General features: G+C 52.8%; 1 protein-coding gene across 1 annotated transcript in view; it reads left to right on the top strand.

Annotated features, from left to right (window-relative positions):
* PKD1L1 (polycystin 1 like 1, transient receptor potential channel interacting) overlaps positions 1-27,939 on the top strand; it is a 101,023-nt gene that overhangs the window by 26,195 nt on the left and 46,889 nt on the right. The window contains exons 14-29 of the mRNA XM_088018674.1: positions 1,113-1,274; positions 2,079-2,156; positions 3,426-3,568; positions 4,630-4,750; positions 7,295-7,406; positions 10,197-10,392; positions 11,110-11,166; positions 16,517-16,729; positions 17,718-17,960; positions 19,595-19,705; positions 19,799-19,953; positions 21,137-21,237; positions 23,975-24,167; positions 24,656-24,739; positions 26,453-26,660; positions 27,681-27,787. Coding sequence (XP_087874800.1) covers positions 1,113-1,274; positions 2,079-2,156; positions 3,426-3,568; positions 4,630-4,750; positions 7,295-7,406; positions 10,197-10,392; positions 11,110-11,166; positions 16,517-16,729; positions 17,718-17,960; positions 19,595-19,705; positions 19,799-19,953; positions 21,137-21,237; positions 23,975-24,167; positions 24,656-24,739; positions 26,453-26,660; positions 27,681-27,787 — 2,284 coding nt within the window. The remainder of the gene's footprint in view (positions 1-1,112; positions 1,275-2,078; positions 2,157-3,425; positions 3,569-4,629; positions 4,751-7,294; positions 7,407-10,196; positions 10,393-11,109; positions 11,167-16,516; positions 16,730-17,717; positions 17,961-19,594; positions 19,706-19,798; positions 19,954-21,136; positions 21,238-23,974; positions 24,168-24,655; positions 24,740-26,452; positions 26,661-27,680; positions 27,788-27,939) is intronic.

Here is a 27,939-nt window from a genome sequence, read left to right as displayed (position 1 = left end):
ACGGTCAGTGGACGACGTGTCTGTGGACAGAGGCGCTGGACGGTCAGTGGACGACGTGTCTGTGGACAGAGGCGCTGGACGGTCAGTGGACGACGTGTCTGTGGACAGAGGCGCTGGACGGTCATGGAGGATTTGACCGTGGAGTCTGCTCTGTTTTCACCGGCACCCTCCTCTCCTGCGTCCGTGGTTTCTTCATGACTGTCCATGCTCTCTCCTGTGCCCACACTCACGTGTAGAGGATGCCTCCACGCTCACGGCGGGCGCCTAGTAAATAACACCGAATGAAGAAAAAACACTATATAAATAAAATTGCCTGACGGTGACTGACTCACAACGGGGAGGTCGCGTTCTCCCTGCATCCTCTACCTGTGGCTCCGCGTCTGGAGCCAGCCGGCCCTCCGCGGTGTCGCGACGTGCCGTGTGCTGGACCTCGCAGGAGCCCTTCCTCGGTCTCTGCTCCCTGCCTGCTGCCTGCACAGACAGCCCCGGCTGCTTTCAGGGCACTCCCAGAGCCCCCTGCCTCCAGGCCAGTCCTGGGCGGATTTTCGGTACTTTCTCCCATCTGGTTTCCTTCTTTCCCATCTCCTCCAGCCACATCGCCAACTGCTCTCCAGTGTTCACTCCAGAGCCTCTGTCTGCACCTCACCCCCCAGGGACCCCTCCCACCCATGGCCCACAGCCCACCGGCTCTAAGCCAGCCCCTTCCCCTGCCCCCCACCCCTCCTCACGCCCTGCTGTGACTGTCTTCGCTCACGGTCACCTGGCTCCCTAGTCTGGAGGCAGCCAGTGTCATCTGGTTTGCTGGGTTGACTTGCTCTGCTGGGCCCTGGCAGCCGGGCCCCTGTCACTCTGCTGAGCGGATCTGCCCTGGACCGGCTCCCGGGCGCAGCGAGCAGGGTATTTGCTGAGCAGTTGAGGATGGGCAGGAGGGGATAGGCCATCACACCACCCACTGCGCGGTGACAAAGGACAGCTCTGGAGTGTGGGTGGTTGCTGAAGACATTATTTCGATATGACGCATCCAGCAACACTGGTGCAGTTATGAATTAATATTTCAGAAGATCATTGGCACTTGCTCCCTGACCATGTGTTGGCTTGCCTTGTCTTCCTAGGGGCTGATGCCAGCCTCCCGGGAGCAGGCCCAAGTTCAAGTGCTGACGGGGACAACCTGCTGGGCCCCTCGGCCCCCCTGGCCGCTGCCAGGCCCACCCTCACGGTGGACTGGCCCAAGTCCCCGGTCGGCCGCGCTCGTTTCCACGGCTACACCTCCTCTGGTAGGAGCCCTCTCTTCAGATCCGGGGTTTGCAGCCGGTTCACAAGCATTTGGGGACCAGCCCCTCTTTTTTCTGCAACATTTCCTTTCGGTAGAGAAGTCCTCAGGGTCATCATGCCTTTTCTACTTGCGTGTGTCCCTCCGTGGACGCAGGCAGAGGCTCTTTATCAAAGCCCGAATGTGCCTCTGGAGCCCGCCAGGAGCCACATCTGCAGACGCACCCCGGTGGAGGCTCTGGGCCTCCCCTGTCGTCAGAAGGCTGCCTCCTCCCCCTTCCCCGCCCCGCCCCTATTTTGGGAAATGATGGTTTCCCCTTGAGACCACCAGCCTGCATTTCGGGGTCAGCCTCTGCCCGCTAAGGAGGGGACCCGGTCACCAGTGGGCAACAGCCACACCCAGATTTGAGAAATGGTTCAGTCTTCAAGACGAAAAACTCGCTTTGAAATGCCTTAATCATGCCTCATGGACAAAGTCAGTGTGTCAGCGAGCCAGGTTGGACGTGGAAGCCACCACAAAGTGTACAGCGTGAGCTCCCACCAGCATTCTCTTGTTTTTGGGAGCCAAGTGTGACCCAGGAACCCCCCCACCCAGGCCCCAGCTCAGGGTCGCTGCCCTCAGACAGGGGAGGCCAGAGGGGAGCCTCCAGCTCTGTATAGAGGGTGGGTGGCAAACATCTGGGGGCATTTGCAGGTAGGAACAAGCCTGTTCCACGGGAGTAGGGGGAAGCCAGCACAGAAGGGGTCTATCTGCCCCCTGCCCTGCAGAGCCTGCTGATGGCCCTCTCCCTGTGGCCTCTTCTCCTCAGGTATCACGGGGCACACGGTGACGATAAAGCCATTCTCCCTGAGCCCTGGGGACACATACGTCCTGCAAGCCTCTGTGGGTATGTTACACGCTCAGGGGGACCTGGGGCATGGGAGGATGAGAGTTTTCATTATATTCAGATTTTTTCTGGAAATTGCAGCCACTTCTGACCTCCCGGGCTCTTTTCCCAGAGCGTCCTGAGCCCCCCTCGGTCCCCCCGGCCCGCACTGCTCATTCTTACCTCCTCCTGTGTTTCTGATCCTTACGGGATCAGGTGGGGGTTCGGGTCACGGTAAAGGTTGAGATGGTGGCCTTTAAAAAAACCCGGAACGGGGTGCGTGTTTATTTGATTTCTCCAAGACAGCTGTGTATGTTGATTCTTTCCCTGAATTGGTTGATAATCCCGACGCATATATGAAACCCAGGGAGGTGGAGGTGTTTGTGGGGTCCGTGTACGTCAGCCGCACATTGACCCGGCGCCCTGCTCTGCCCCGCTTCCGGCCTTTCCATGACTCAATCACCTCTTCCTTTTGGGGCAGTTTTGGACCTTCTGCCCCATTTCTAGCGGTTTTTAGTTCCATATGACAAGCGCAGATGATCCGACAGTTCATAAGCACAGAGGGGTTGGAGTCAGAGTCCACATGTTTGGGCTACTTGAAACCCCTGGTGCATTTCTAGGCTTGTCTCCCATGTCACCTTCCTCTCACGAGAAGCATGAGGCCAATGTCTGTGGGAAACCCCTCGGTAGGGCCCCTGGGGTCCCCGAGCTTTGTTCTCTTGTTCTTTCCCCTGTCTCTGCTGACAGCTCAGCAAACGTCCGTCTGCCCGTCCCACGGTGCGTTCAGAAACGGACCCCCGGGCCCCTGTGTTTGGCACGAGAGAGACAACACTGCTTTTGCTTTCACAAACACGGCAAAGCAAACCTTTGGCCCTCCCTGCCATTGCTGCTATTTGTCCAAGTGACGAGACTGGGGGCCGTTTTCTTAGGCAGGTCGCACTCCTTCCAGGTGGGGGAGACTCAGCCTCTGCGTGGGAGGCCCGGGGTGTCCCCGCGTGTCCCCACTCATCTCCCCGTGCCCCCTGCCCCCAGCAGCAGCACTCACCCCCTGGGCTCCTGCACACACTGGGCCGAGCCATGGAGCAGCCACTCCCTTCTCTTTGACTTGACCTTGTGATGGGCTCCTTGGCTGCGTCCCCACGTCCTGTGCCCTCCAAAATCCTGCGGAGGGCGAGTCACATGGATGACCGGCTCCACACCCTGGCAACCGCCCGGGGTGTGCTGTGAAGACATAATCATGCTGCTGTCTTTCTCCAGCGTGGGTTTTAATCCTCGCCCTCCTGTCTGTAGCTTCCCCGCACCACTTACTGGGGAGAGCTCAGCTGTACATGACGCTCAATCCGGCTCCACGGGACGTGGCCTGCCAGGTGCAGCCACATCGCGGCCTCGAGGCTCACACCGTCTTCAGTGTCTTCTGCATGTCGGGGAGACCGGTACGCTTGGCCACCCTGAGTCTGTCCCAGAGGCTGGGGTCAGAGGCCGTCCTCAAGGGGTGGCCAGCAGTCTGGGGAGATGCCACGGGACGCGAAGCCTCATCCCGGGGTCTGGCGGCAGGAGAGCCGTGACATTGCTCCCCACCCTTTCAGGGACACACCGCCCCATTCCTGTCCTGATCCTGCTCCGTCTCTCCGAAACCCACCACGTGCGTCCCTGGAGGGTCTGATCCTGGCCTCCCTCAGGCCCCAGATGCCCTGCTTTTTTTTATTATTACATTTTATTTATTTTTTAAGGTTTTATTTATTCATTTGAGAGAGAGAGAGAGCACAAGCAGGGAGGAGAGGCGGAAGCAGACTCCCCGCTGAGCACCCCCTCCCCCGACGCGGGGCTCAATCCCAGGACCCCGGGATCATGACCTGAGCTGAAGGCAGACGCTTCACCAACTGAGTCACCCAGGCTTCCCTGTTATTAAGTTTTAATTTTAATTACAGTGTAGTTCACATACAGTGCAGTATTAGTCTCAGGTGCACGGTACAGAGATTCAGCACTTCCCTACATCACCCTGTGCTCATCACGACAGGTGCGCTCCATCCCCCTCATCTGTTTCCCCATCCCCCACCCACCTCCCCTCTGTGACCCGCACTGTGTTCCTTGTAGTGAAGAGTCTGTTTTTTGCTTTCTCTCTCTTCCAATGCCCTGTTCTGACACCAAGAGTGATTCACATGAGCGCCTCTTCCCCAATCCCCAGTCTGTATCCCCTTCACCCCAAGGAGGCCCAGGGATCTGTGTCTCTGTGGCTAGGAGAGCACACAACCCCGACTGACAGATGCAGCCCCTGTGTGGGGTAGTCGTGGCTCTAGGAGAGGGGCTCTGGAGGGGAGAGGTCACGCCACATGCATGTGCATTCGGGGACAAGATGTCAGTGCCTGCCCCTGCCTGTCTGTATACGACACTCTCGGTTGGAGTGAAGGATGCAGGGGTGTGTATTTATTGGGGATGTAATTCACGGTTTATTCATCTATACACTGTTTTTTCCTCCACGTGGAACGGATCCTAGGACTTCCGTTACGAATTTAGTTATCAGATAGGAAATGCCTCCAAACGCACTCTGTACCATGGGAGAGACAGCCAGTATTATTCCATGCTGCCAGCTGGCGAGCCCTTGGACGATTATAAAGGTAAGTCAAGCCATGACTTTTTTGGGTGGCTGGCTGTCCTCACTTACCGTCCTAAACCTTTCCCCCTGGCTCCCCAAAACAAGAAAATGTTAAAACTGTGTATTTAGAAAATAAAATACTTATCTATTTGTCTTAAAAAGTCTCATGCCTTTTAGAGTAGGTGGATTACCTACTTTTTAAAATTTTTTTAAGAAAGATTTATTTTTATTTGAGAGAGAGAGCACATGAGCAGGGGGTAGGGGTAGAGGCAGAAGGAGAAACAGGCTTCCCGCTGAGCAGGGAGCCCAATGTGGGGCTCGATCCCAGGAGCTGAGATCCCAGGACCTGGGCTGAAGGCAGACGCTTAACCGACTGAGATCTTAAATTACAACTGAAACATAATGTAAATGCCAAAATGCCAAAGCACAGCCTGTATTTATGAATCAAATGTTTGAGACCAACCTGTCCCTTATTCACTAATGAAGTTTGTGGTATCTGGTGAATCCTGCACTGGTTGTCAACAGCACCAAATCAAGGGGCTCCCACCATGAAGAAAAGGCCAGGGTAAAGGGATGCAGGGTTAGTATGTGTTGTTCTCAGAACAAAATCAGTTCTGCTGTGCTGACAACTTCCCGGACCCCGGGAGCCTGCCTGCCCTGAGCCCGTTAGAGACACAGCCGTTTAGGAAAGTGGGCCCATCTGTGGAACCCACTCCCGTTGAATAAAGCTCAGTGGCCGGATGGTTCCGAGGGACAGGCAACTTGGAGTTCCTGATCTAGAACTTTCTTTGAGCTGGCCAGGTGAGATTATTTCTGCCTGAGGTCTGAATTCACTCATCCACTCGGTTTCCTTAAACCTCTCCTCTCCTCGAAGCCCAGCAAGAAAGGTTCCTTTTTCATGAAACCTTGCCTGACTCCCAGTTAGACACATGTGCACCTCTCCTGGGTGCAGGTCAGAGACAAGGAGCAAAGGCGTCCTGAGCTGCACACTGTGATCGGTGAGGATGGGCACATCCCCTGTGTGTCACAGTGAGTGCAGTGCGCATTGGATGGACAGACGGGGGTGGTTTTCATGGGCCTGCATCATAAATTCCTCCATGGCGAAACTGCGCATGCCCTCTGTCTCCTGGAAATTTTCCTCCAAATGGATGCTCGCCCCCACCCCGCCAAGCCCTCCACTTGCTGGTGTTGGGTATGAAGCCCTGCGCTTGGTTCAGACCCGGCAGGTCCCCTCCCCAGATGCCCGCCTGCAGGGCCGTGTGGGACCCCGCCTGCAGGGGCCTGCAGACCACAGGGCTGGCCAGACGCCCACATAAGATGTTGGGGGCAGGAGCTCAGCTCCGTGTTGGATGAAAGGGTCCCTTAACGTGAATCTGTAGACCCAAATTTCAGGCCACAGTCACCGAGCGGTGTCAGTGTGAGTGATGTCACTCAGGCCACTCCCAAAGTGTGCATGAGGCATTACAATGGTGAATGCCAGGATGATCGATGCTACAAGTATCCGACTGTCACACGAGGGGGAACGCGAGCACAATAAATACAGTGCGGTAGCTACGAGATCCTGTCCTGTCCCGTCTCTTGCGAGAAGGTTTCCCACGGACTCAGTGTCAGGTTGGAGTCTGGCCTGAACTCTGCTGGCGCTCTTGCACTCTCTGCGTCCAGCCGGAGGACCCGTGTTATCCGCGGTGGAATCCCCGCCGCACTTGCTAAACTGTCGCTGCCTCACAGCTGGAATAGGGGTCCACCCTCACCTACTGGCTCAGAATCCCGGGAGGAGAGGGTGGAGCCCAGCATTTGTTTGTAGTGCTGATTGGGTGGCCCGGTGTCCAGGGGCCACGTTGGGAGAAGCACCAACCCTCAAAATTAAGTCCCAAATCCTTGGCTCTGTGTTTCGGGTTGAGAATGCTTTCACGCCCCTGGCACACTTCGGGTCTGCCTTCTGCGTGGTTCCTGCGGCTGGCCCTGCGGCCTCCCCGGGGAGCAGCATCTGCACGTCTCTGCCCCACAAATCCCAGGCCTGCATCCTGAGGCCCCAACAAAGCCGTTTCCTGCCACGCTCCTGGGACCATATGCAGACTTTGCTTCTCCGCCTTTCTCTGCACCTGCCCTGTTTCTGGACATCACTGAGGAGCTGCTTAAAATGTTACTCCAACCCTTGAGCCTCCGTTGCTGAGCGTGGGTTTCATTCTCGGGGTTTCCCACTGCCCCGGTTTCCCGTTCACTGGTGGGGTCCTGCGGCCCCTGGCACACAGGGCCTGCAGGTGGGATGAGTGAGCAAGTGAGTGGAGCACTTCCTGGCTCCCGTGGCCTGTGGCCACTTCTGCTCCATCCTTGTGACCGCTCCTGTGTCCCTGGCTCTCCGGAGCTCAGTGCTCAGCACTGCTGTGTGGCACTTGATGTTGGAACACTGGCCTTGCCGCAAGGATGGGGCAGCCTCGCGCTCAGAGCTCGTGCCTGGCTGTGTTAGGACGTCACCACCGTGGGCACACAGGTCCACCCCGCAGAGATTCTGGTTCCTGAGGGCTTGATCTCCACCGTGACCCTCCTCTGCCACGTTCCCTTTCAGTCACACTGTCCACTGAGATCACAGATGGGGCGGGCTCCCGGGTGCCACCATGCGCCGTGACAGTGACCGTGCAGCCCCGTTTCCACGGGAATCTCTGCCTGGACGAGGACACGTGAGTAAGCCACACGGAGACACCCTCACGCATGCATGCCTGCGTCTCCTCGGGAACGGGGTCTCCCCCAGGTCAGCCACAGGCGGGGGGGGGAGACCCATCTTCTCAGGGCGAGCAAAAGAAACAGCTAGGGTTCCGCAGTCCTAACTGATCTGCGCGGAGTGCACGCAGGTGCGTCAGAGCCTGCAAAGCACAGGTCGAGCTGGGCTGCCATCTGTGTGCCATTGGTCCCTTGGCTTCAGGGTGTTTATAGACCCGCATCCTGATCCCTAGTGTTTGAGCATTTCCATTGTCCCCCTAAACCCGTGGGCTCGTTAGTGGTCACTTTCCTTCCCCCACAGCCCCAGACGGCCGCTAGCCTACCTCCCGTCCACAGATTGGCCGGTGCTGGACATGTATGCAAACAGGGTCACAGCCTGCGTGCTCCTTTGTGCTGGCCCCTTTCACTAGCTGGGGGCGTCTTTGAGGTCCATCCATGCCGTGGCGCCATCACAACCCCGTTCCCTCCTGTGATGTTTTGTGGATCCGCTACGAGCTGTCTGTCCCTTCCTCAGTTGGCGGACGGGTGGTGTTTCCACTTTGGACTATTAGGAATAGTGCTGTTAGAACAGAGGTGTGGACATGTGTTTTCGTTGTTCTTGGGTAGATACCTAAAGAACTGGTGCTGCTGGCTCATAGGGTCACCCCGTGTGTATCACGTGGGGGAAGCAGCCAGCCTGTTTTCCAGAGTGGCTGCACCATTCCCACGAGGCTCCGTCTACACCACACTGCTAATATCTCTCTTTTCCATTCTAGCCACCCCAGTGCCGCTGAAATGGTGTGTGTGCTGTGCCTCTGACGTGCATTTCCCTCATGACTAACGGTGGAGAGCATCTTTTCATGGGCTTGCACATCTCGCTTGGAGAAATGTCTATTCACGTAGTTTGTTTAAAAATTGGGTTGTCTTTTTCTGATTAAGTTGTAGGAGCTCTTCACATATTCTGGAAGCACGTCCCTTGTCAGAAACATGATTTGCAAATATTTCTCCCCAGTCTGTGGTTTGTATTTTCTCTTCCACGTGGTGTCCTTTGAAGCACAGAAGTGTGTAATTTTGATGAAGTCCCACATACTTATTTTCTCTTTTATTGCTTGGTATATCCATAGGATTTATTGCTGTGTTTTCTTCTAGGAGAGTTGTAGTTTTTGCTCTCCCACTGAGCTCTGTGATCCGCTTTGGGCTAATGTGTGTGTGTGTGTGTGTGTGTGTGTGTGTGTGTGTGTGTGGTGTGAGGTAAGGCTCCAAGGTCAGTTTTCCATAGGGAGCTGTCCAGTTCTTCCAGCACTGTGTGTTGAAAAGGTCAGTCTTTCCCCATTAAATTATCTTAGTCCCTTTGTCAAAAGTCAATTGGCCATAAATGCTGTGGAGTCTCAATTCTACCCCCTTCTTCTGTGTGTGACTTCCTGTCAGTACCACACTGTCTTAATTACTGTAGCTTCGTAGTAAAATTTGAAATTGGGAACCATGAATGCACTAACTTTGTTTTTTTTTTCAAGATTATTTAGATATTATTCTGGATCTCCTGGTTATTATTTTGTCAATTTCAGCAAAAAGCCCCCTGGGATTGTGATAGGGATTGCGTTGAGTCTGTCGATCACTCTGAGAATATCGTCATCTTGAGAATATGAAGTCTACCAATCTATGAACAAAGTTTTCCCTTTATTTAGATTTTAATTTCTTTCAGCAGTGTTTTCTAGTTTCTGGGGTACAGGTATTGAATTCTTCGGTTAAGTCTAACTATAAGCATTTTATTCTTCTTAATGCTATTGTAAATTGAGTTGTTTGCTTAAATTCTGTTTATGGATTCTTATTGCAAGTGTGTACATATACAATTGATGTTTATATGACTGATCTTGTGTCCTGCAGCCTTGCTAACCTCATTTATTTGTTCTATTAGCTTCTTAGTGTATTCTGTGGGGTTTTTCAACGTGGAAGAGCATGCCATCTACAGAAGAGCTTTACTCCTTCATTTCCAATCTGGATAACTTTTTTTTTTTTCTGGCTTAATTGCCCTGGTGAGACTCTTCCAGTTCATTGGTGAATAGAGGTGGCAAGTGTGCATATCCTGGTTTTGCTTCCAATCTAGGCCAGGAAGCATTCTGTCTTTCACCACTGAGGGTAATGTTAGCTGTAGGTTCTCCGTAGATGTATTTTTTGAGGTTGAAGAGGTTCCCTTGTATTCCTAGATTTGGGGTATTTGTATCATGAAAGGGTATTGGATTTTGTCAGTGCTTTGCTGGATCTATTGAGATGATTATGTGGGTTTTGTCCATTACTATGGTAATTACCTTGACTGATTTTCATACTGGAGTTCCTCTTGCATTGCTGGCACAAACCCCACTTGGCCCTGGTGCGTGGTCTGTGATCATGACACAGTGTCCGAGTACAGTCTGAGTGTGCCCCGTGCCGAGTTCGGGTCCTTGCGACCCTCCAGCCTGCTGTGGCCACAGTGGTGTCTTTGTCTAGATCAGCCCTGTCCTCCCTTGCTTGCCACGAAGTGTCTCTGTCATTCTGCTTGGCGGCTCTGCCCCTCTCAGTTCTAATCCAGGGTTGTATGGAATTCTGATGTTCTGCTTCACTGTGTCTTTTCCGAGTTTCTCTTGCACAGACCGTCTGTCCTCTGAGCCACCCCCTGTCTGTCCTGACCCACCCATGGAGCTCTCCCTAGCAAGCACCCCTCCTCTGCTGGTAGGCAGGCTGGAAAGTTTCGCCGTGGGTGGGAGCAATCCTGATGACTCTTCGATTTCCTTCAGCTATAACTCCAGCCTGAAGCACCTCTCCACCCTTCAGCTGATGGGCAGTTACACAGAGGTCAGGAACTACATCACCGTGATGACCAGGGTCCTGATTCGTTGGGCTGCGGAGGACAGAAGTCCCTCGTGTGGCCAATGGTCACGAATACAGGATGCGCTGATTTCTTCTGTGTGCAGACTGCCTTTCACAGATCAGGTGCGGGCTAGGGAGGGCTCGGCGCCTGTAGGTCGGCATCTGCGTGGATGGCTGGCTCGCCTTCCTTATGATACACAGTCAAGAAATGGGGTTTGGAGGGCCAGCCGGCGAGGCCTCTCCCGTCGGCTCATACCTGCACAAACAAATGCTTTTGGTTCCTAAAACAGACCCTGTGCACAGCAGTAGCATGCAGATCATTCTGCTCACGTTTCTCTAAGTAAAGTGATGTGAATCCCATCTGACTTTACCTCGCCAACAGTGAGATGATGGAGTTCAATGTGTGATGACGTGCGGCTTCTAAGGAAATGAGCACGTGGCATTCAAATGCCGCTGTCCTGGGTCACTGGCATCTGCACTTCCTGCCCCCCCATTGCCACTAGAGGGCGCCCGCATCTCAGCGCAGGCCTCCTGTCTCTGTGACCTTGATACTCAACCCATTCTGTTTCTCCCTCCAGGACACCTCTCACCCTTTTCCAAAATTTCCCTGAGCTCTGACCTCCTCCTCCCTCCCCTCCGGTCACACTCCTGCTGGGCTAGAGGAGGCTAGTGTCCAGCGGACACCCAGAGGACACGGGGCCCTAGAAGGCAACGCAGGTCAAGGGGATGGTCCCTCCCCTGTCTCTTAGCTCAGAAACCCAGGACTGCTCTGTCTGCAGCAGCTTTGAGCTCGGTCACTAACTTGTCCCTGCTGTGTGTTTGCTTGTTTCTCCCGGTCAGGAAGAAATGAGCGCTTCTGTTCTCATGTTAAGGGACCTCCTACGCTTCCCTCACAAGGTGAGTGCTGTTTCTTTCCAAGTCTATTTTCCTGACCATTTTTTTGGGAGGGGGGCCTAATTGGGAGGACTCGATCAGTTCTCAAAGAACCTACAGTGCAGGGTTACGTTTTGACACTTAAATTAGAACCGGGACTTGCCCTGAGAATTCACGTGAATAATATCTCCCGTCCCAAGTCACGGGGGAGGAACTTCTGCCCTAATACAGAAATTAGAAACCCCAACGTAGAAATGGACCCTGACAGTACCATCCGCGCTATAGATACTTCTGGTAAGGGGACCACTCTCTGTTCTTAATCGAGGTACTGGGTTTTCCAGCTCCCCGCTTCTTTCTTTGTTTTCAAGTTTTTATTTAAATTCCAGTTAGTTAACATGCAGTGTAATCTTAGTCTCAGCTGTACAATATTGTGATTCAACACTTGCCTACATCACCCGGTGCTCATCGCGACAGGTGCGCTCCTTCCTCCCCAGCACCTCTCTCCCCATCCCCCACCCAGCTCCCCTCTGGTCACCAGCAGTGTGTTCTGTTTCTTCGTTTATGTCTCTCTCTCTTTTTTCCCCTTTGCTTGTTTGTTTTGTTTCTTAAATTCCACATGTGAGTGAAATCATATGATAATTGTCTTTCTCTGACTGACTCATTTCGCTTAGCATAATAGTCTCTACTTCCATCCACATCGTTGCAAATGGCAAGATTTCATTCTTTTTCGATGATGGAGTAATACTCCATTGTATATATATATAGAGAGAGCACATATTTGTTATCCATTCTTCAGTCAGTGGACACTGGGCTGTTTCCATAGTTTGGCTATTGTTGATAATGCTGCTCTAAACATTGGGGTGCACGTACCCCTTCGGATCTGTATGTTTGTGTCCTTTGGGTAAATACCCAGGAGTAGAATTACTAGATCATATTGTAGCTCTATTTGTAACTTTCTGAGGACCCTCCATACTGGTTTCCACAGTGGCTGCACCAGTTTGCGTTCCCACCAGCAGGGCACAAGGGCTCCCCTTTCTCCGCATCCTCGCCAACACCTGTTGTTTCTTGTGTTGTTGATTTTAGCCATCCTGACAAATGTGATATCTCATTGTAGTTTTGATTTGCATTTCCCTGATGATGAGTGATGGGGAGCATCTTTCCATGTGTCTGTTGGCCGTCTGGATGTCTTCTTTGGAGAGATGTCTGTTCATGTCTTCTATCTGTTTTTTGTTTTTGTTGTTGTTTTGAGAGAGGGAGAGCAAGAGTGGGGACGGGGGAGGGGCAGAGGGAGAGAATCTCAAGCAGACGCCCCACTGAACATGGAGCCTGACACGGGGCTGATCTCATGACCCTGAGATCACGACCTGAGCCAAAACCAAGAGTCCTAGTTTAACTGGCTGAGCCACCCAGGCACCCCCAACCCTTCTTTCTTGTCAAATCCCCGGCTCCTGGTCTTGAGCTCTTTGCTGCTTTTTCCATGTCTCCTTCGCTGCAGGGCAGTCCCCAGCTTGGTCAGAATGTCACTTATTTACGATCCCTCTGGACGCCACCCCATTTCTGTGCCCCTCCGCAGGGCGGAACCTGCAGAAAGCGGGCTCTTCGCCTGCTGTGGCACACGCATGGTTAAGCTGTCAGGATCTGACTGCCGTCCCCACCTCCACACGGAGCCTGCGAACTCCCCTGCTGCCCAGTCTGCCCTATCAGGACCACCCCCCCTCCCCGGGGACAGCCTCTTTGCCTGTGGCCACTGTGGGCTCCTCCCTGCCCCTTTGGTTGGTGGGTGCCCGAGGGCTGTGTCCCTGGCCCTACACTCTCTCTGCACTTTCTCCCTGGGAGGGGGTCTCCCAGCCTTTTCCATTAAATCCAAGTGATGGTGACGCTGCAGTGTGGTCTCTACCCTGACCCTGTACCCAGAGTTGCAGACTCGTCAGTACACGGGTCCCGCATGGTGGTGTCTGGTGTCTCTGCTCCCCCGTCTTCCTCCCCCTCCCCCCATCCCCTGCTTTCCCTGCTCAGGGGCACAGCACCTCCCACTCCCCAAGTCAGCCAAGCCCAGGGGCCACCAAAGAAGCCCTCTCTTCCTCATCTGTCTCTGTGAGTAAAGTCTGGTCAGTTCTTCCTCAGAAACATACCTGGAAGCTTCCTACCTCTGTCCTCCTGCGGCTGTTCTCCCAATCCACGCAGATGACCCTTCTCATTCCAGACTATCTGGCTGTGTCCGACTGTGCTCCCTGCCTCTCTGACTGTGCTCCCTGCCTCTCTGTGCTCCCTGCCCCCCGACTGTGCTCCCTGCCCCTGACTGTGCTCCCTGCCCCCCAACTATGCGCCCTGCCTCCCCGATCATGCTCCCTGCCCCCCGATTGTTCTCCCTGCCCCCCGACTGTGCTCCCTGCCTCTCTGACTGTGCTCCCTGCCTCTCTGTGCTCCCTGCTCCCGACTGTGCTCTCTGCCTCCCAACTGTGCTCCCTGCCTCTCTGACTATGCTCCCTGCCCCCCGACTGTGCTCCCTGCCCCCGACTGTGCTCTCTGCCCCCCTGACTGTGCTCCCTGCCTCTCTGTGCTCCCTGCCCCCCGACTGTGCTCCCTGCCTCTCTGACTGTGCTCCCTGCCTCTCTGTGCTCCCTGCCCCCCGACTGTGCTCCCTGCCTCTCTGACTGTGCTCCCTGCCTCTCTGTGCTCCCTGCCCCCGACTGTGCTCCCTGTCTCTCCGACTGTGCTCCCTGCCCCCCGACTGTGCTCCCTGCCCCCCCACTGTGCTCCCTGCCCCCGACTGTGCTCCCTGCCTCTCTGTGCTCCCTGCCCCCCGACTGTGCTCCCTGCCTCTCTGACTGTGCTCCCTGCCTCTCTGTGCTCTCTGCCCCCCGACTGTGCTCCCTGCCCCTCCGACTGTCACAAGCGGCACAAAGGCATTTTCTCAGCCTGAAACCACGAACACCACCCCGCGGCTCTCAGTGAGGTCAGACCCAGGCAGCTGGCTACGTGGATCCTGCCCTTACCATCTCCCCCTGACTGTTCCCTGCACCCCGGGCAGCCGTGGTGTCCCTCCCTGCCCTGCTCACAGCCCCTCAACGGCAGAGAGCTTTCCCTTCACTCAGCTCACGTGCTCACCTGTCACCCCACGGAGAAGTGCCGGACCCGCAGCCTGAAGTCACCTTCTGCCACCGCTTAGCAGCTTCAGGACCTTCCCAGCCAGCAGCTGCCTCATCACCTCCCTGCTACCCCCCCACCGGAACATTCCCCCACGCACTCAGGGCCCTTCTGTTCTGTGCACCCCATAACCACGGCCGTGACGCCAGCCCAGCGCCACAGACAGAGGGAATGAGTGACGACGTGGACGGCCCTGTCACCTTGTTCCCCCCCTCCTGCCTGACTCGCATCCTCACCACCTTGAACTGCTCCACGGCAGCGGCCACACCTGGGCAGGAAGGCCGGCCACATCCCCACGCGAGTGCCGGAGCCGTCCTCAGAGCAGACGCATCAGCCGGTGACCCTAGCTGCCTTTAAAGTACTGGCGACTTCCCAGCAGCTCGAGGACATCGGTTCTCCTGCGTCTCACCCCTGCGCTCGACCTGTCTCCAGCTCCTCTGCCGTCACCTTGCACCTTCCCCACGGCCACCTGCCATGCTCCCGTCCCTGCACATCTCTCGTATCCCTGAGACGGCATGTTCTCCCTCAGCCTGAAGTGCTCCTACTAACACTAGCACTGGTTTCTCCTCCAGGCGAGGTTCAAATGCCCCCTGCTCTGTGGACTCCAGAGCCTGGAAGCCAGAGTCCCCTTGCTCTGGACAAACCCGCGCGTGACTGCGTCGGGGCACTCTAGCACCTGCGACTCACGGTTCCTCTCTGCTCATCTGTCTTACACCTCAGACTGGACTGGGTCAATAACGGACCAGCCCTGGCATGTCGGCAGCCCGACCCGACCCAAGCCTGTCCCCACCACACACGCAGGTGTTTACTAGGTGGGCTTCCCGGGGTGATGCAGGGACGCGGCTCCTTTCAGCTCGTGCTCCCCTCTGGCTTCCAGGCTGGAGGAGGGTGTGAAGGGGCACCACTGGTCGACAGTGTTGCCTGGAGGTGCCACTCCTCACCCCGTCACGTCCCCCGGGAGGTCCCGTCCCGAGGCCACTCCTGGGCTCCAGGCTCCCAGGGATGGAATTAGCTCAGTGGTGCACAAACCTGAGCATGCCTGTCACTTCTAGAAACCATTTCCAATCGTTTGGGTTGAAAAACATCCAGTGTGAAAACTGACCATGATGTATTCCTTAAAGCATTTGTTTGAGTTCAAGTAAGAGATTCTTCTTTCCATTTGGATGATAAGTCACTTCGGGTACAGTGCCTTTAATAGGGGTGTCAGTGTGTTTCCAGACTAGTTTAATTTTACTGCTGGCAAACAGGGTTTCATTGCAGGGAGTATTTCCAAAACATTACCATTTTGGTTAAACAAGCATGACTGCCAGATAGTGGGATCTGAATTTCATCTCATCGATGTGTATTTATTAGTAATTCCCGGGAGCTGCTAAGGCACAAAGCAGATCATTTAGTCCTGTCTTTTGGGCACCGATGAGTGAAGCTACATGTGGGAACACATATGCTTCAATAAACATGCCAGGTCCTGTAATGACGAGATGACAGAGTGTTCTAGAAAGGTGCTGGTGCAGAGCACTTCACGTGGCAGACGTTTGAAATTGTTTTTAAAAGGTAAGTGGGAAGAATCATGATTCATCTTGTTCGAGGTGACCATGAGCTCATGGGCGTGTCTTTAGAAAGAGTTCTCATCTGTCAGCAACTGACGTGTTGGTGGGTAGAAATAATACCTGAGATTTGCGTTTAAATATTGTTTCAGAAGTCCAAGGAGGGATAGAACATCTGTTGCGATGAGTCAGGGTCACAGCTGGGAGGGGGCCTGTCATAGCACTGTATTATTCTCTCTACTTCTGTGTGGGTCCAAAAATGGTCCCTGTTAAGGGTTAAGGAAAAGAGAGGAGTAAGGTTTTGCCAGCGGATGCAGCGTAAGGGCATTGCGGGGAGACGCCTTGGTTCTTTGGGAACCGAAGGAGGGTCTGTGCGCTCAGATGCCTGTAGGAGGCGGTGGGGCCCATTTCAGGGTTTGTGAAGCGGTTGTTGGGTTCAAAGCAAGTAGCGTCTTAACATAAATGGCCGTCAGAGACCTTTATTTTCTGTGGTGGTTTCGTGGGTCAGGAGACCGAAGACCAGAGAAGAAATTGGCACCAGTGACGTAGGCCAAGAATCCACTAGACACCAAATCCAGGCTTGAACCCCGCCCTCTCGAGCCGTGGTGCTGTTTTTTTATTTCCAGCAGTGATGGAAGAGGCAGGTATGGGAGACTCTCCATTTGCCTTCTCTCTTCCTGCAGTTAAGCTTTACGAGTGCGGCTCTCATCCTCAAAGCCGCCCGGGCGCTCCAGGCTCAAAGCCCACTGTTGGGGAGGCTCGCGGTGGACGAGGGGCCGAGGCTTGAGCTCATCCTGCTGGTGTCCGAAGTCTTGGAAGCATATGACCAGGACAAACCGAGGACTGTGGGATGCCTGCAAGAAGAGGGGATTAAGGTCATCTCAGATCTCTTGTTGGTAAGCCCGACTTTCTCTCCATGGGTAGCAGCCATCTCCTCTGTAACTGCTTCCAGAAACCAAAAAGAGAATTGGTTCCGGAAGTACTATGGTGATTGTTCTGGGTGGTCGCGGGGTCCTTGGAAATTTTGGGGTTGAATTTCAAGTGTTTCGTGCGAATTTTATCATGTTCCTATGAAATGTTTCTCTGCTCCATCCTTCTGTGTTTTGGGAGATTTCCTTCTGGGATGTCTGGGGCAGCGCTGGACTTAGAACCAGCGTTTTTTAGCACACTTTCTGCTTCTTGAGGAGTGAAGAGAAGTAATGCAAAGGATTTCTAATGTGCGTTAGTGTAAAGAGCAGCCCTCTGATACTCAACTACAGAAAAATCCGCCCAAGTTTATTTCTGCTGCAGTAACTATGGGAAAGTGGGATTTACTGGGTTTTTCCCTGTAAGAAATGGCCAACACTTTTAAGAAGCAGTAAGTTAATAGGCTCTGTCTCTCCTCTCCTACTCATTTATCTTCCCTCGTGCCCAGACCTACTGGTTTACCTTACATTTGGGAAATCAGAAAATAAACAAAGGCTCACTCTGAATCTCGTAATAGCGACCAGGATTAGCAACTCTGCGTGCGTGCACTACACATCCTTACACCTGCCCTCGCTGACCCCTACGGCGTGGGGCTTAGGTCCACTGCCAAGTCCATGGGGTGTTCAGGCTCCTTCTGGATGGGCCAAGAAGCTGCAAAAAATATAACAGAAGTATCACACTTGTTGCAAAATGAATAAGATTACAGGAAGATGAGTCAAAACCAAAGAAAGCAGTTTGCATTTTATTGTTATTGGGCATTTATAGCTTTATATCAAAATAGTCGCTGGGGCCCGTGAATCCCAACCACGCTGAGGTGGGCCACCTTTCCCATTATTTGCCGCCTCGCCCCTGGTTCCGGATCCCAGACAACTTACTCATTTGCACTGGGAACGTTTGACTCTCCCGGCTCCATTTCAGGATGGCCTTTCTGCAAACAAGGAGAATCGGCTCCACATCAGCACTGGGCAGATGGAGTTCCACATGCTTCTTCATCGCGACCTGCAGAGCTGCGTGCAGGGCCTGGGCTCCGTCCAGGTGCATTTCCCTGCAGACCTGGCTAGACAGAGTCCTGCAGGGGTGGAAATGCAGAGCCCATGCTACATTAGCCACCTCGTGCTCTTCAAGAAGAACCCGTATCCAGGGGGCCATGCTCCTGGTCAGGTACAATATGGCGGGTGACTAGCCCCTTCCAATGACCACTTCCAGTGTGCAGTAATGATGCTTTGATGAGGAAGAAGGGACCAGGGTGGTGGGGCACCTGGGTGGCTCAGTCAGTTGAGCATCTGCCTTCAGCTCAGGCCATGACCTCAGGGTCCTGGGATCTCTGCTCAGCAGGGAGTCTGCTTCTCCCTCTGCCTCTGCTTCTCCTCCTGCGCATGCTCTCTCTCTCTCTCTTTTTCTCTGTCAAATAAATAAAATCTGAAAGAAAGAAAGAAAGAAAGAAAGAAAGAAAGAAAGAAGGAAAGAAGGAAAGAAAGAAAGAAAAAAAAGAAAGAAAGAGAAAGAAAAGAAAGAAAAGAAAGAGAAGAAAGAAAGAAAGAAGAAAGAGAAAGAAGAAAGAAAGAAAGAAAGAAACCATCTGAAGGACCCCAGGAATGGCAGGGAGCTGGGAGGGCAGAGCCTGGCATTTTCTGTGTGTTCCACACCCCCAGCCTGGCTCAAGTACCTGATGATGTCTGATGAATGAATGCACCAATTAATGATGGGCAGCTTCTTTTGGTAACAAACGCTCATCTTATAGAACATTGACCTTTTATTATTTTTGTAGGGAAATAGAAATGGTTAGCCAGCATATGAAAATCATATGAAATGGTTAACCCGCATATGAAAATCAGACTAACGAGCAGTAAGGAAATAGAAATGAAAATGCTTTTTTAGTGCGCAGCAGTGCAGTTGTTTAAAGAGACTCACCTGTGTGGAGGTGCAGCAAACGGGCATCCGAGATGTGTCCTCCCTGAGCGGTGCTCCCCGAGCAGTGCTCCCGAGATGCTTCAGACACCGGACCTGCTGCTGTACTTGCAGGAACCTACAGACGAGATGAGCAAAGACTTACTCAAAGCAAGATGTGTAGCTTTATTAATTCAAAGCAACATGGTTCATGATAACCCAAATGGAGTTGTACCTGCATGTTCAACGGGGGCCCAGCTCACTGGTGATTTAAGTGAATTATGATCATCTATATATAGCCAGTTAATGATGTCAGCCGGGGAATTTTAGTGACTTTAGAAGCTTTTATGCAAAAAATGCAGAACGTGCATTGTGTGCCGCATACGTAGCTGGCACATAGAGATGGTTTCAGATGTGGCGTCCCCAGACGGGTTCTCTGAGCGAAGGTGTTCTAGACCCCTTTCTGTCCCTTCCTGATTGTCTGTGATCTGCCGCTCTTTCTTTCATATGAGCTTTCCAAGTAAATAGCAAGACTACCGGGGCACCTGGGTGGCTGTTTGTTAAGCATCTGACTCCTGATTTAGGCTCAGGTTGTGATCTCATGGTCCTGAGATCTTGCCCTGCGTCAGGCTCCACAGTCAGTGGGGAGTCCGCTTGGGATTCTCTCTCCTCTGCCCCTCCCCCCTCAGTTAAAAAACAAAATAACAAAACTGCTTTAGAGACTAAAAATTATCAAGGTAGTGAGAGTGATCATCCAAGGGCAGCATGGCGTCCCCCAATCCTGCCATTCTAACCAGCTAAAGGAGCCGCGTTTTTCTGCACTGCCCCCTACCATCAGGTGCCCAGCATGGCCCACGGGAGGGGTGTGACTGCTGGCCCCCCGCTCCTAGGCACTCTTGTCTCCGCAGATTGGCCAGGTAGTCGCCCCGTCCCTGTTCAGCTGCTCCAGCAGGAGACCCATCAGCAGGTGGCGGCTGAGGGAGCCCATGACCGTGGAGTTCAGGGCGGAGGATGGCCTGGTGAGGGGTCTTTCCAAGCTGCCCTGAGTTCATGCAGACCACGCTGGCTGGCTTTTCCTGCCTTTGCTGACCTTGCTTTCCATTTGGGGACAGGAAAATAGAAATAAGACGACGTTTGTGCTGCTCCGGAATAGAGTGAATATTCATCAGTTCATCGGGCATTCGGCAAACCCCCAGGAATCTCTGCACATAAGGATAGAATTTTCTCGGCCTGTTTTGAGAGCTTTCCCGGTCATGGTGCTGGTAAGGTGTGTTGTGGGGGGACCGCCACCATGGAAGCCAGATGGCAACAAGAATGACAACATGATTCATGATAATTGTGAACATCTCGTGAAAACCAGGGAGTGAAATTCACTTTCCATGCTGTCCTGAGGCTCGTGGTCCAACGAAATTATGGGACATACACTTGCTTGGGGAGGAAGCTTCCTGCCTTGTTTCCCTGAGATTGGATTCCTGCCCACTGAGCTTGTTAGAGTAAGAAACACCTGAGTGTCGGTGACAACACCAGGGGCCTCGTTTGGAATCCAGTGCTCTCTCCCAGTATAGACCTGGGTCCGAATTCTATTTTTTATTTTTTTTAAAGAAAAAATTGTGTCAGGTGATGTGTCAGAGGAGACTCGATAAATGAACCCTGTTCCTCAACGGTGTTGAGTTGGTGAGGCTTGGGTAGGCCCATTTCACGAACAGATCACAAGGGAGCCCTGAATAAATGGCCACTTGGGAAGGTTTTTTGGAATCCTGCATCGACAGTGTCACCGGAAGCCACCGGCTCTGGGACTTCGTGGTCCGTCTGGATGGGCCCGGGTTCTGTTAGATCATCTCTCCTCCCCGTGGGCTGGGTCCTCCCTCTGTCCCACTGCCCTGCTCGGGTGGGGCCCTCAGCCAGGTGGCCTTCTGCAGGGGGATGTCTACACCGCGTGCACCATGGTCTCCCTGTGTATCGTTGGCTCCACCCTTCTGCCACATGAGCCGAACCGTTATTGGGAGCAAATCTCTTTTCTCCTTTGGGTTTTCCCTTAATTCTTTAGGTCACGCAGGTAAACGGTCAGTTGGTTCTGACCAGGTTCTCAATGACTGCGTGGGGCTCACTGTCCCCCACCCTCCTGTTCGGGCTGCTCGCAGTTACTGCGAGGAGGTAACTAGGACCAGCAAGTGCATCTGCCTCAGCGCCCGCCTTCCCGAGTGTGCGGAGCAGTACCGTGTTATTCCCACAGGCTGTGCCATTTGTGTTTCGGACTGAAGGTTTTCTCCTGTAATGAGTGAGGAGGGACAGTGTCGTGTGGCTCTTATCGAAAGCCCAGTGGTGCCGTGGAGTCCCGGCCTGTGTCCTTGTCATCAACAGGGTGTTTTGCTCAAAATCCTATGACTAAAGTCTTTGGGAGGAAAAAGCAAAACAGAACTAGACACTGTTGCATTGTTTTTCCATCCTAGGTTCTCTGAGAAACCTACTCCTTCTGATTTTCTCGTGAGGAATGTCTACATCTGGGATAAGCAGACGGTGCATGTGTATGTACCTGCTGGTCCTCCGAGAGGTCAGTGGACAAGGTCCCATATGTTTATTTTCATTTTGTTACAGATTTTATTTATTTATTTGAGAGAGAGAGAGAGAGAGATTGAGTTTGAGCCGGGAGGGGCAGAGGGAGAGAGGAAGAATCTGAAGCAGATGCTGCACCGAGCGCGGAGCCCGACGTGGGGCTCGATCCCATGACCTGAGCCGATCACGACCCGAGTTGAAACCAAGAGTTGGACGCTTAACCAACTGCACCCCCCAGGTGCCCATAATTTGTAGTCGTCCATGTGATGACGAGAGCTGTTAGAAGGGATGCACGGAGAGCGGTGTCTTTCTTCACTCGTAGTGGAGACAGGAAGCCGCGTCAGAGCAGGTGGCCCATCTCGGCGCAGCCCGACCGCAGTCACCTCTGCACCGCATCAGCACTCCATTCTGGCCAATTTGGTGGACCTTCCCCAGCCCCCAAGATCTCCCTGCTGGCTGCTCCTCTGGCATCTGTGTTTGCCTCTCTCGTTTGCCACTCTGCCACCCGGCGTCAGGGGCCTGACTCGAGGGCCTCCCTGCAGCTCCCGGGCCCCTCCCAGCCCTCACTGGGGTCTCTGTTCTCCCCCAAAGGCAAGAAATGGGTAGCGTGCTTCAGGGGTCCACACGGCATAAACACACAGGTCGGGCTGATTCTGCAGGCTGTGGTCCTTGCTTGGGGATTGGCTTCCGACTGATACCCCTGTCTCCTGTCTCTTCATTTGTATGGGATGTGACTCTTTTCCTCTGAGAACCGGTCACTCTGAGCTCTTGGTTTCTTTTTAAAATGGACAAATCTGTTATCAAATTCAGATTCTCAATGGCAATTTATTTTTTTAAAGATTTTATTTATTTATTTATTTATTTATTTATTTATTTATTTATTTAAGAGAGAGTGAGTATGAGCAGGGGGAACGGCAGAGGTAAAGAGTATCTTCAAGCCGAGTCCCCACTGAAGCACGGAGCCCAATGCAGGACTCGATTCCAGGACCCTGAGATCATGACCTGAGCCAAAGGCAGCCACTTAACCACCCGTTTCTTTTTGTCAGGTTTTACTTTCCTTTCTTAGAATACATTGTCCTGAGTACATGGTCAAAAATTACTTGAATTAATTCTTTTCGGTGTAGACTTCCGCTGACAGTTTTATGGACTATTGGGTTTACTGTTTTTTCTAAATATGTTTAATATGAAGCGTTACTGTTCTCCATTTGCTTTTTCTGTTTGTTTGTTTTTAAGATTTTTTTTATTTTTAAGTTATCTCTAACCCCCCAACATGGGACTCGAACTCACAACCTGGAGATCCAGAGTCATGTGCCCCACTGACTGAGCCAGCCGGGCGCCCCGATCTCCATTTGTTTTTATCTAATTTTTTAAAAATATGTGAGACATTTCTATTGCTCAAATGTCTAAGCCTTACTAAAAATGTAGATACTCAGGGGCACAGGAAGTGTCTAGATGCAGTATTCTAGGGTCGAATGGTAAACGTGTGTGCAGTTTCCGTAAATATTGCCAAACTCCGTGCCCCCCCCACTATGAGCATAGGGCCTGTTTCCCCACAGCTTTGCCAACAGAATGTTTTCAAGATTTTGAATTTTGCCAGATGGATATTTGAGAAATGGTAGTTTTAATATGCAATTTATGTTGTGATTTGAGCATTTTTTTCATACATTTAAAGGTCATTACCTACTTTTTTTTTGGTGAACTGTTCATATACATCCATTTCTCTCTTGGGTTTATTTTTTCTTGACTCCTAGAGTTTCCGACTTTGTTTTTTGCTTTTGCTTTGCAAAATCTTTTTGTAAAAAATAGTATTTATCAACTTTTTAAAAATTACTCTTAGATTGTGAGTCCTTGTTAGAAATTCATTCCTTATAAGCCCAGGTTATGAGAGAAAATCATTCATATTTATGTTTTCTTTTTGTGTCTGCACGGTTCCATGTGTGTTTACATTTAAATCTCTGATTGGTGCTTATTACTGTAGGTGGCATGAGATACAGATCTGATTTCCTGTTTTTACAAGTGGTTAGTAGCTAATTGTCACAACATCACTCATTAAAAAATCTTAGGGGAATGGGGCGCCTGGGTGGCTCGGTCAGTTGAGTGTCCTAAGTCTTGATTTTGGCTCAGGTCATGATCTCAGGGTCGTGGGATCGAGTCCCGCTTCGGACTCTGCTCTCAGAGGGGAGTCTGCTGGAGATTCTCTCTCCCTCTGCCTCTGCCCTCCCCCGCCCACCTCTCTCTCAAATAAATAAATAAATCTTAAAAAAAAGTCTTAGAAATTTTAAATAAATGGAATGTTAAATATTTTTACTTCTAAACATAAAAAGTTACCCACAAGTGGTAGGCTAACAACACACAGCCACTGCGTTGTCCTTGTGGGGACCGCTGCAGACCCAGGACTGGCAGCTGGCTGATGGGGCCAAGGAGAAGCAGGAAGGGGTTGTGTGGAGCTGGGGAAGCTGCCTCCTGGGTCTTGTGTCTCCCGGGCAGGGGGCTGGCCCATTCCGGGTGTCCAGAGGGACCTGGAATATAGGCAAACGTATCCAACACTCTGCCAGCCCCCATGAAAATCGGCAGCGGGGAGCCTGCCTGGACCCATTTGGCTCGCAGTTTACATGCCCTGGGAGAGGAAGCACCAGATGGCCCCTCCCCTGGCCCACTGCCCCCTGCTCTGGCCGCCTGGGAATGCATTATGCCTTTCTGCAAACTTCAGGTGTATTTATTTTTTCTCTTTTTAGACACCAGCTTGGGATATTTATCCTTACTAGACGCTGACTATGACAGAAGCCCTCCGAACAAATACTTCGCGCAGGCAGTGAACTACACGGTGCATTTCCAGTGGGTCCAGTGCCTCTTCTGGGAAGCGAGAGAGTGGAAATCTGCAAGCTTCTCTCCACAGCCAGGAGCGTCTCCAGAAAAAGTGACCTGCAGGTACAGACGTACTGTTGAAGACAAACTCGAGACTTTTAGAGGCTGACTGCATTTTCTTCTGCGCGGGGCTGGGTGCCTGAGCCTCCCTGGCCGTGGGTCCCTGTGAAAACGGCAACAGTACCTGGTGCTTGCGCCCCTCCCCATCTGCAGCCTGGCTCTCCCTGGGCTGCAGCCTCTAGGAGAGCAGGGGCTGGCTTTTCAGGGCTCACCCCTGAGGTGACAGCTGTAGTAGGTGTCCCCCGATGTCTGTTGAACCACACAGTGGGTGTCTGGTTGGTGGCCGCACGTCCACTCGCAGTGGGGCTGGGCTTACGCCTGCCGGCCTCTGGGCTGAGCAGGACCATGCACAGTGTGGACACTGAGCCGTCTGCACGAAGTTATATTTACTAGAACCTGTCCCCCTTTCTGCCCCTCCTTTAACCCATGCACGCGACACTGTAGACTGCCGGCACACGTTTGGCGTCCTAACCCGCGTCTCCTTCCTGTAGCTACGACCGCCTTGTGCCCGTCTCTGTCGCAAGAAGAAACCTGAACACCAGTTTTTCAGTGAGTGACGTTTCCAAGTGGCAGAGGTGAGTTTCGCTTTGTAGATCACAGTGGGGTCACGCGGGATGCCCACGTGTCATCCCGCAGATGCCAGAAACCCATGTCACCTGTTACTGGTTTGCATTTTGGAATCTTTTCTGTCTGTACCTACATCCGCAGACAGGAGATGCAAAAACACGAGAAAGTCAACATACTTTCCATCAAGCTCAGCTTTGGCTCATGAACCTGGTCAGTCGGCACTCACTGGGTCATTCTCGTCAATGAGGACACAGTGGTTTGCCCATCCTGATTTATGCATATTCATAGCTCCCTCTTTCTCTTCAAAAGTGTCCCATTTTATCGTATTATTATTATTTTTAAAGTTTATTTATTTAAGTCATCTCTACACCCAACATGGGGCTCAAACTCATGACCCTGAGATCAAGAGTCACACGCTCTTCCAACTGAGCCAGCTGAGCGCCCCCAAAGTGTCCCATTTTAGATGAGAGATTTCAACTCAAGCTTATTTCTGTGGCCACTCTTTTACCTGGAACAGGTGTATTTGGATTCTGAACTGTGGGTTAGTAGAGGGTGCGCTTGTGCGGGCAGGAGCCCTCCACCTGGTCACCCACATGGAGCACTGACCGGACTTGGCCACAGCAGGCACTGAGTGGGTGTTTGCTGGATGAATATCCGTGGCAGGGTCTGCATTTCCTGGTGTGTGTTGGGTCTCTCTCACGTTGATGTAATGGGGAACTCTACCCCATACCTTATTATTTAATCGATCATCAAAGAGTTGATTGCTTTGTAGACCAGTAAGTGGATTGCTGACACCACATGTGCTGGTGACAGTGAGGTCACCAGGAATCCAGTGAGTGGGACTCAGGACAGCTGTTCAGCTGTGGTTTTAGATATGACTTGGGTGGGGAGACAAACCGTCAGGAGAGGGATAGCCCTTGGGACACCCAGATAGAAGGCAACACCTCGAGTCAGGCAGGGGCAGGTGCATTCTGGGAGGACAGCATCCTTGCAAAGCACCTGCCTGCCCTTTGAAACCCTGTCAGAATCCCATAAGACTCTAGGTTAGGGTCCTGGCACTAGTGACTGGAAGTGGACCCCACTCTGTGGGTCTGGAGTGTTCGGTGACTCCCCAGCCCCAGGCAGCGAGGGCCAGGTGCAGTGGGGAGCAGGCCGCCCAAGCACACAGGGCGGGAGGGATGGGGCAGTTAGGCACGGTCGCCGGGAGGGAGGCAGCGTCCATTATGCCCACATATCGAAGCACTTTACAGACATCGTACTCCTGAGTCTTCATCGGAGCAGCGAGATCAGTGTTCTTGTCACGTTTCATCAAGAAAGCTCCTCAGAGAGAGGCCATGAGTGGCAGCACCACACGGGCTTCAGATGCAGAAGCTGGTCTGTCACCAGGCGTCTCTGTCTGAGTCCCTGCTCCTGAGTCAGCCTCCAGCAGCTCCTCCCCTGAGGGGCTCAGACCCATCCTAACATGGGGATGACAGAGGCCACGCCATGCCCTCCACCCTTTCCTTCTTGGCCTTCCCCGTAAGAATCTACTTTCTCCTCCCAGTTACAAGACAGACAAGCATTTACAAACATATCAGTGAAGACCAGCAGAGGCCTCTGTGTGTGTGTGACTGTGCATGCGAGTGTGTGAGCATGAGCCAGTGGGGGGGGGGCATTGGTTAGTCTTTGCCTGACGGTTTGCTTTCATAAGTTACCATTTATTCCCCTCCTTTCATTTACAGACACCCAGAGAACCTGCTTCCCAGTATTTTGGTGGTTGTTTTTACGATTCTTTATGCCCTTCTGGTTACTAAAAGCAGACGTGTAGATCGTCACGAGAAGAAGAAAGCTGGTTACATTTTTCTGCAAGAAGGTGCTCCCCCCGGCCACCAGCTGTATGCGGTTGTCGTGGACACGGGCTTCCGGTCTCCTGCCCGCTGTAGTGCCAAGGTGAGCGGGTCATCCTGGGACTCGCACTTTGTGGTGTGCAAGGCTGTGGATGGTGGGAGTGACGGCCCCACACACACCCTGTGTGGAGACTGGCCTTCCCAGCTGCCCCATGTTCCTCCATCCAGAGTGGGGGGCTCCTCTCCACCTCGTGCACACCCGTGCGAGCCCTCCCCGCCCTCAGGGCTGCCCCCTCGAACCTTTGTCTCTCTCCACCTTCTCCGTGGAGAGCAGCCCGCGTGTCCAGCCCCACGTGAGGAGAAGGACCGATGGATACATGGGGCAGATGGGCATCACGGGGGCAGCCCCATGGGAGGAGCAGGGGCCATTCCGCAAGATATTCGGGGACCGTGGCTTTCCCTGTGGAAAAAAGCACTATTAAACAACTCTACTTCACATTACACCCCAAAGCAGCTCCACAAGACTGGAGACTTACAGATTAAAACAAAATTTAGAAGCCTCTCGAAGAAAATATGTGCTTTGCGATAGGGAAGGATTTTAAAAACTGGAAATAAATAAGGCACTTCCTTAAATGAACGATTGATCTTGTGTTTCTGGGCCACTGAAGCCACCCCACCGGGGAGGGGCGAGCCCCACGCGGCTGAGACTGTGTGTCTGCAGGGTGCCTCGCACACCCCAGTCATGGTCGCAGCCCCCTGGGCAGCCCTCAGGCCTCCCCGTGTCCCCTCTGAGCCGAGGAAGGAGGACGTGTCCACTGTCTGTCCACTTACTCCCGAGACAAGCTCGTGCCCTAGTGAATCCAAGTTGCCGTCTGTCTTTTCTAGATCAAACATGTAGAAATCCGGCCAACCTGGAAGGACAGGTGCTCCTTCCTGGGGCTCTCCTGGGGAAGTGTGGGAGGGGCCATCCAGGGATGGAGCAGGGTGTCCCCTTGGTCCCTCGGGGCCGGAAGGTTCTGGGAAGGCTGGGGGCTGGGAGACGGTACAAGGACTCCCCTTTCTGGCTCAGCGTAGTGTCCTGTGTCCAGGATCTCACACCTCCACCCTGTGTCTTTGTTTTGAGGTTTACATTGTTCTCTGTGGTGAGAATGGGTTTTCAGAACCCAGAGAACTCTACTGTCCAGAGAGGCCCCTGTTTGAAAGGAATTCCAGACATACTTTCGTCCTGAGGTGAGCGAGGCCCGTCCGAACCGTGTGGCCCTATCATGAGCCCAAGGAAGCAAAATGCACAATGTCACTGTCCAGTAAGGAGCGTCAGCTTGCACACGGACGGTCTTATAAAGTCGTTCGTGGTGCTGTCTGATGTAGATTCGTGCGGGAGT

Source organism: Eumetopias jubatus, unplaced genomic scaffold (assembly GCF_037043125.1).
Source record: "Eumetopias jubatus isolate StellerSeaLion01/CBP00866 unplaced genomic scaffold, mEumJub1_p1.0 scaffold_14, whole genome shotgun sequence".
In the NCBI taxonomy this organism is placed as follows: Eukaryota; Metazoa; Chordata; class Mammalia; order Carnivora; family Otariidae; genus Eumetopias; species Eumetopias jubatus.
The sequence above is the reverse complement of the archived record's forward strand: the minus strand, read 5'-3'. Positions and strand labels throughout refer to the sequence as shown.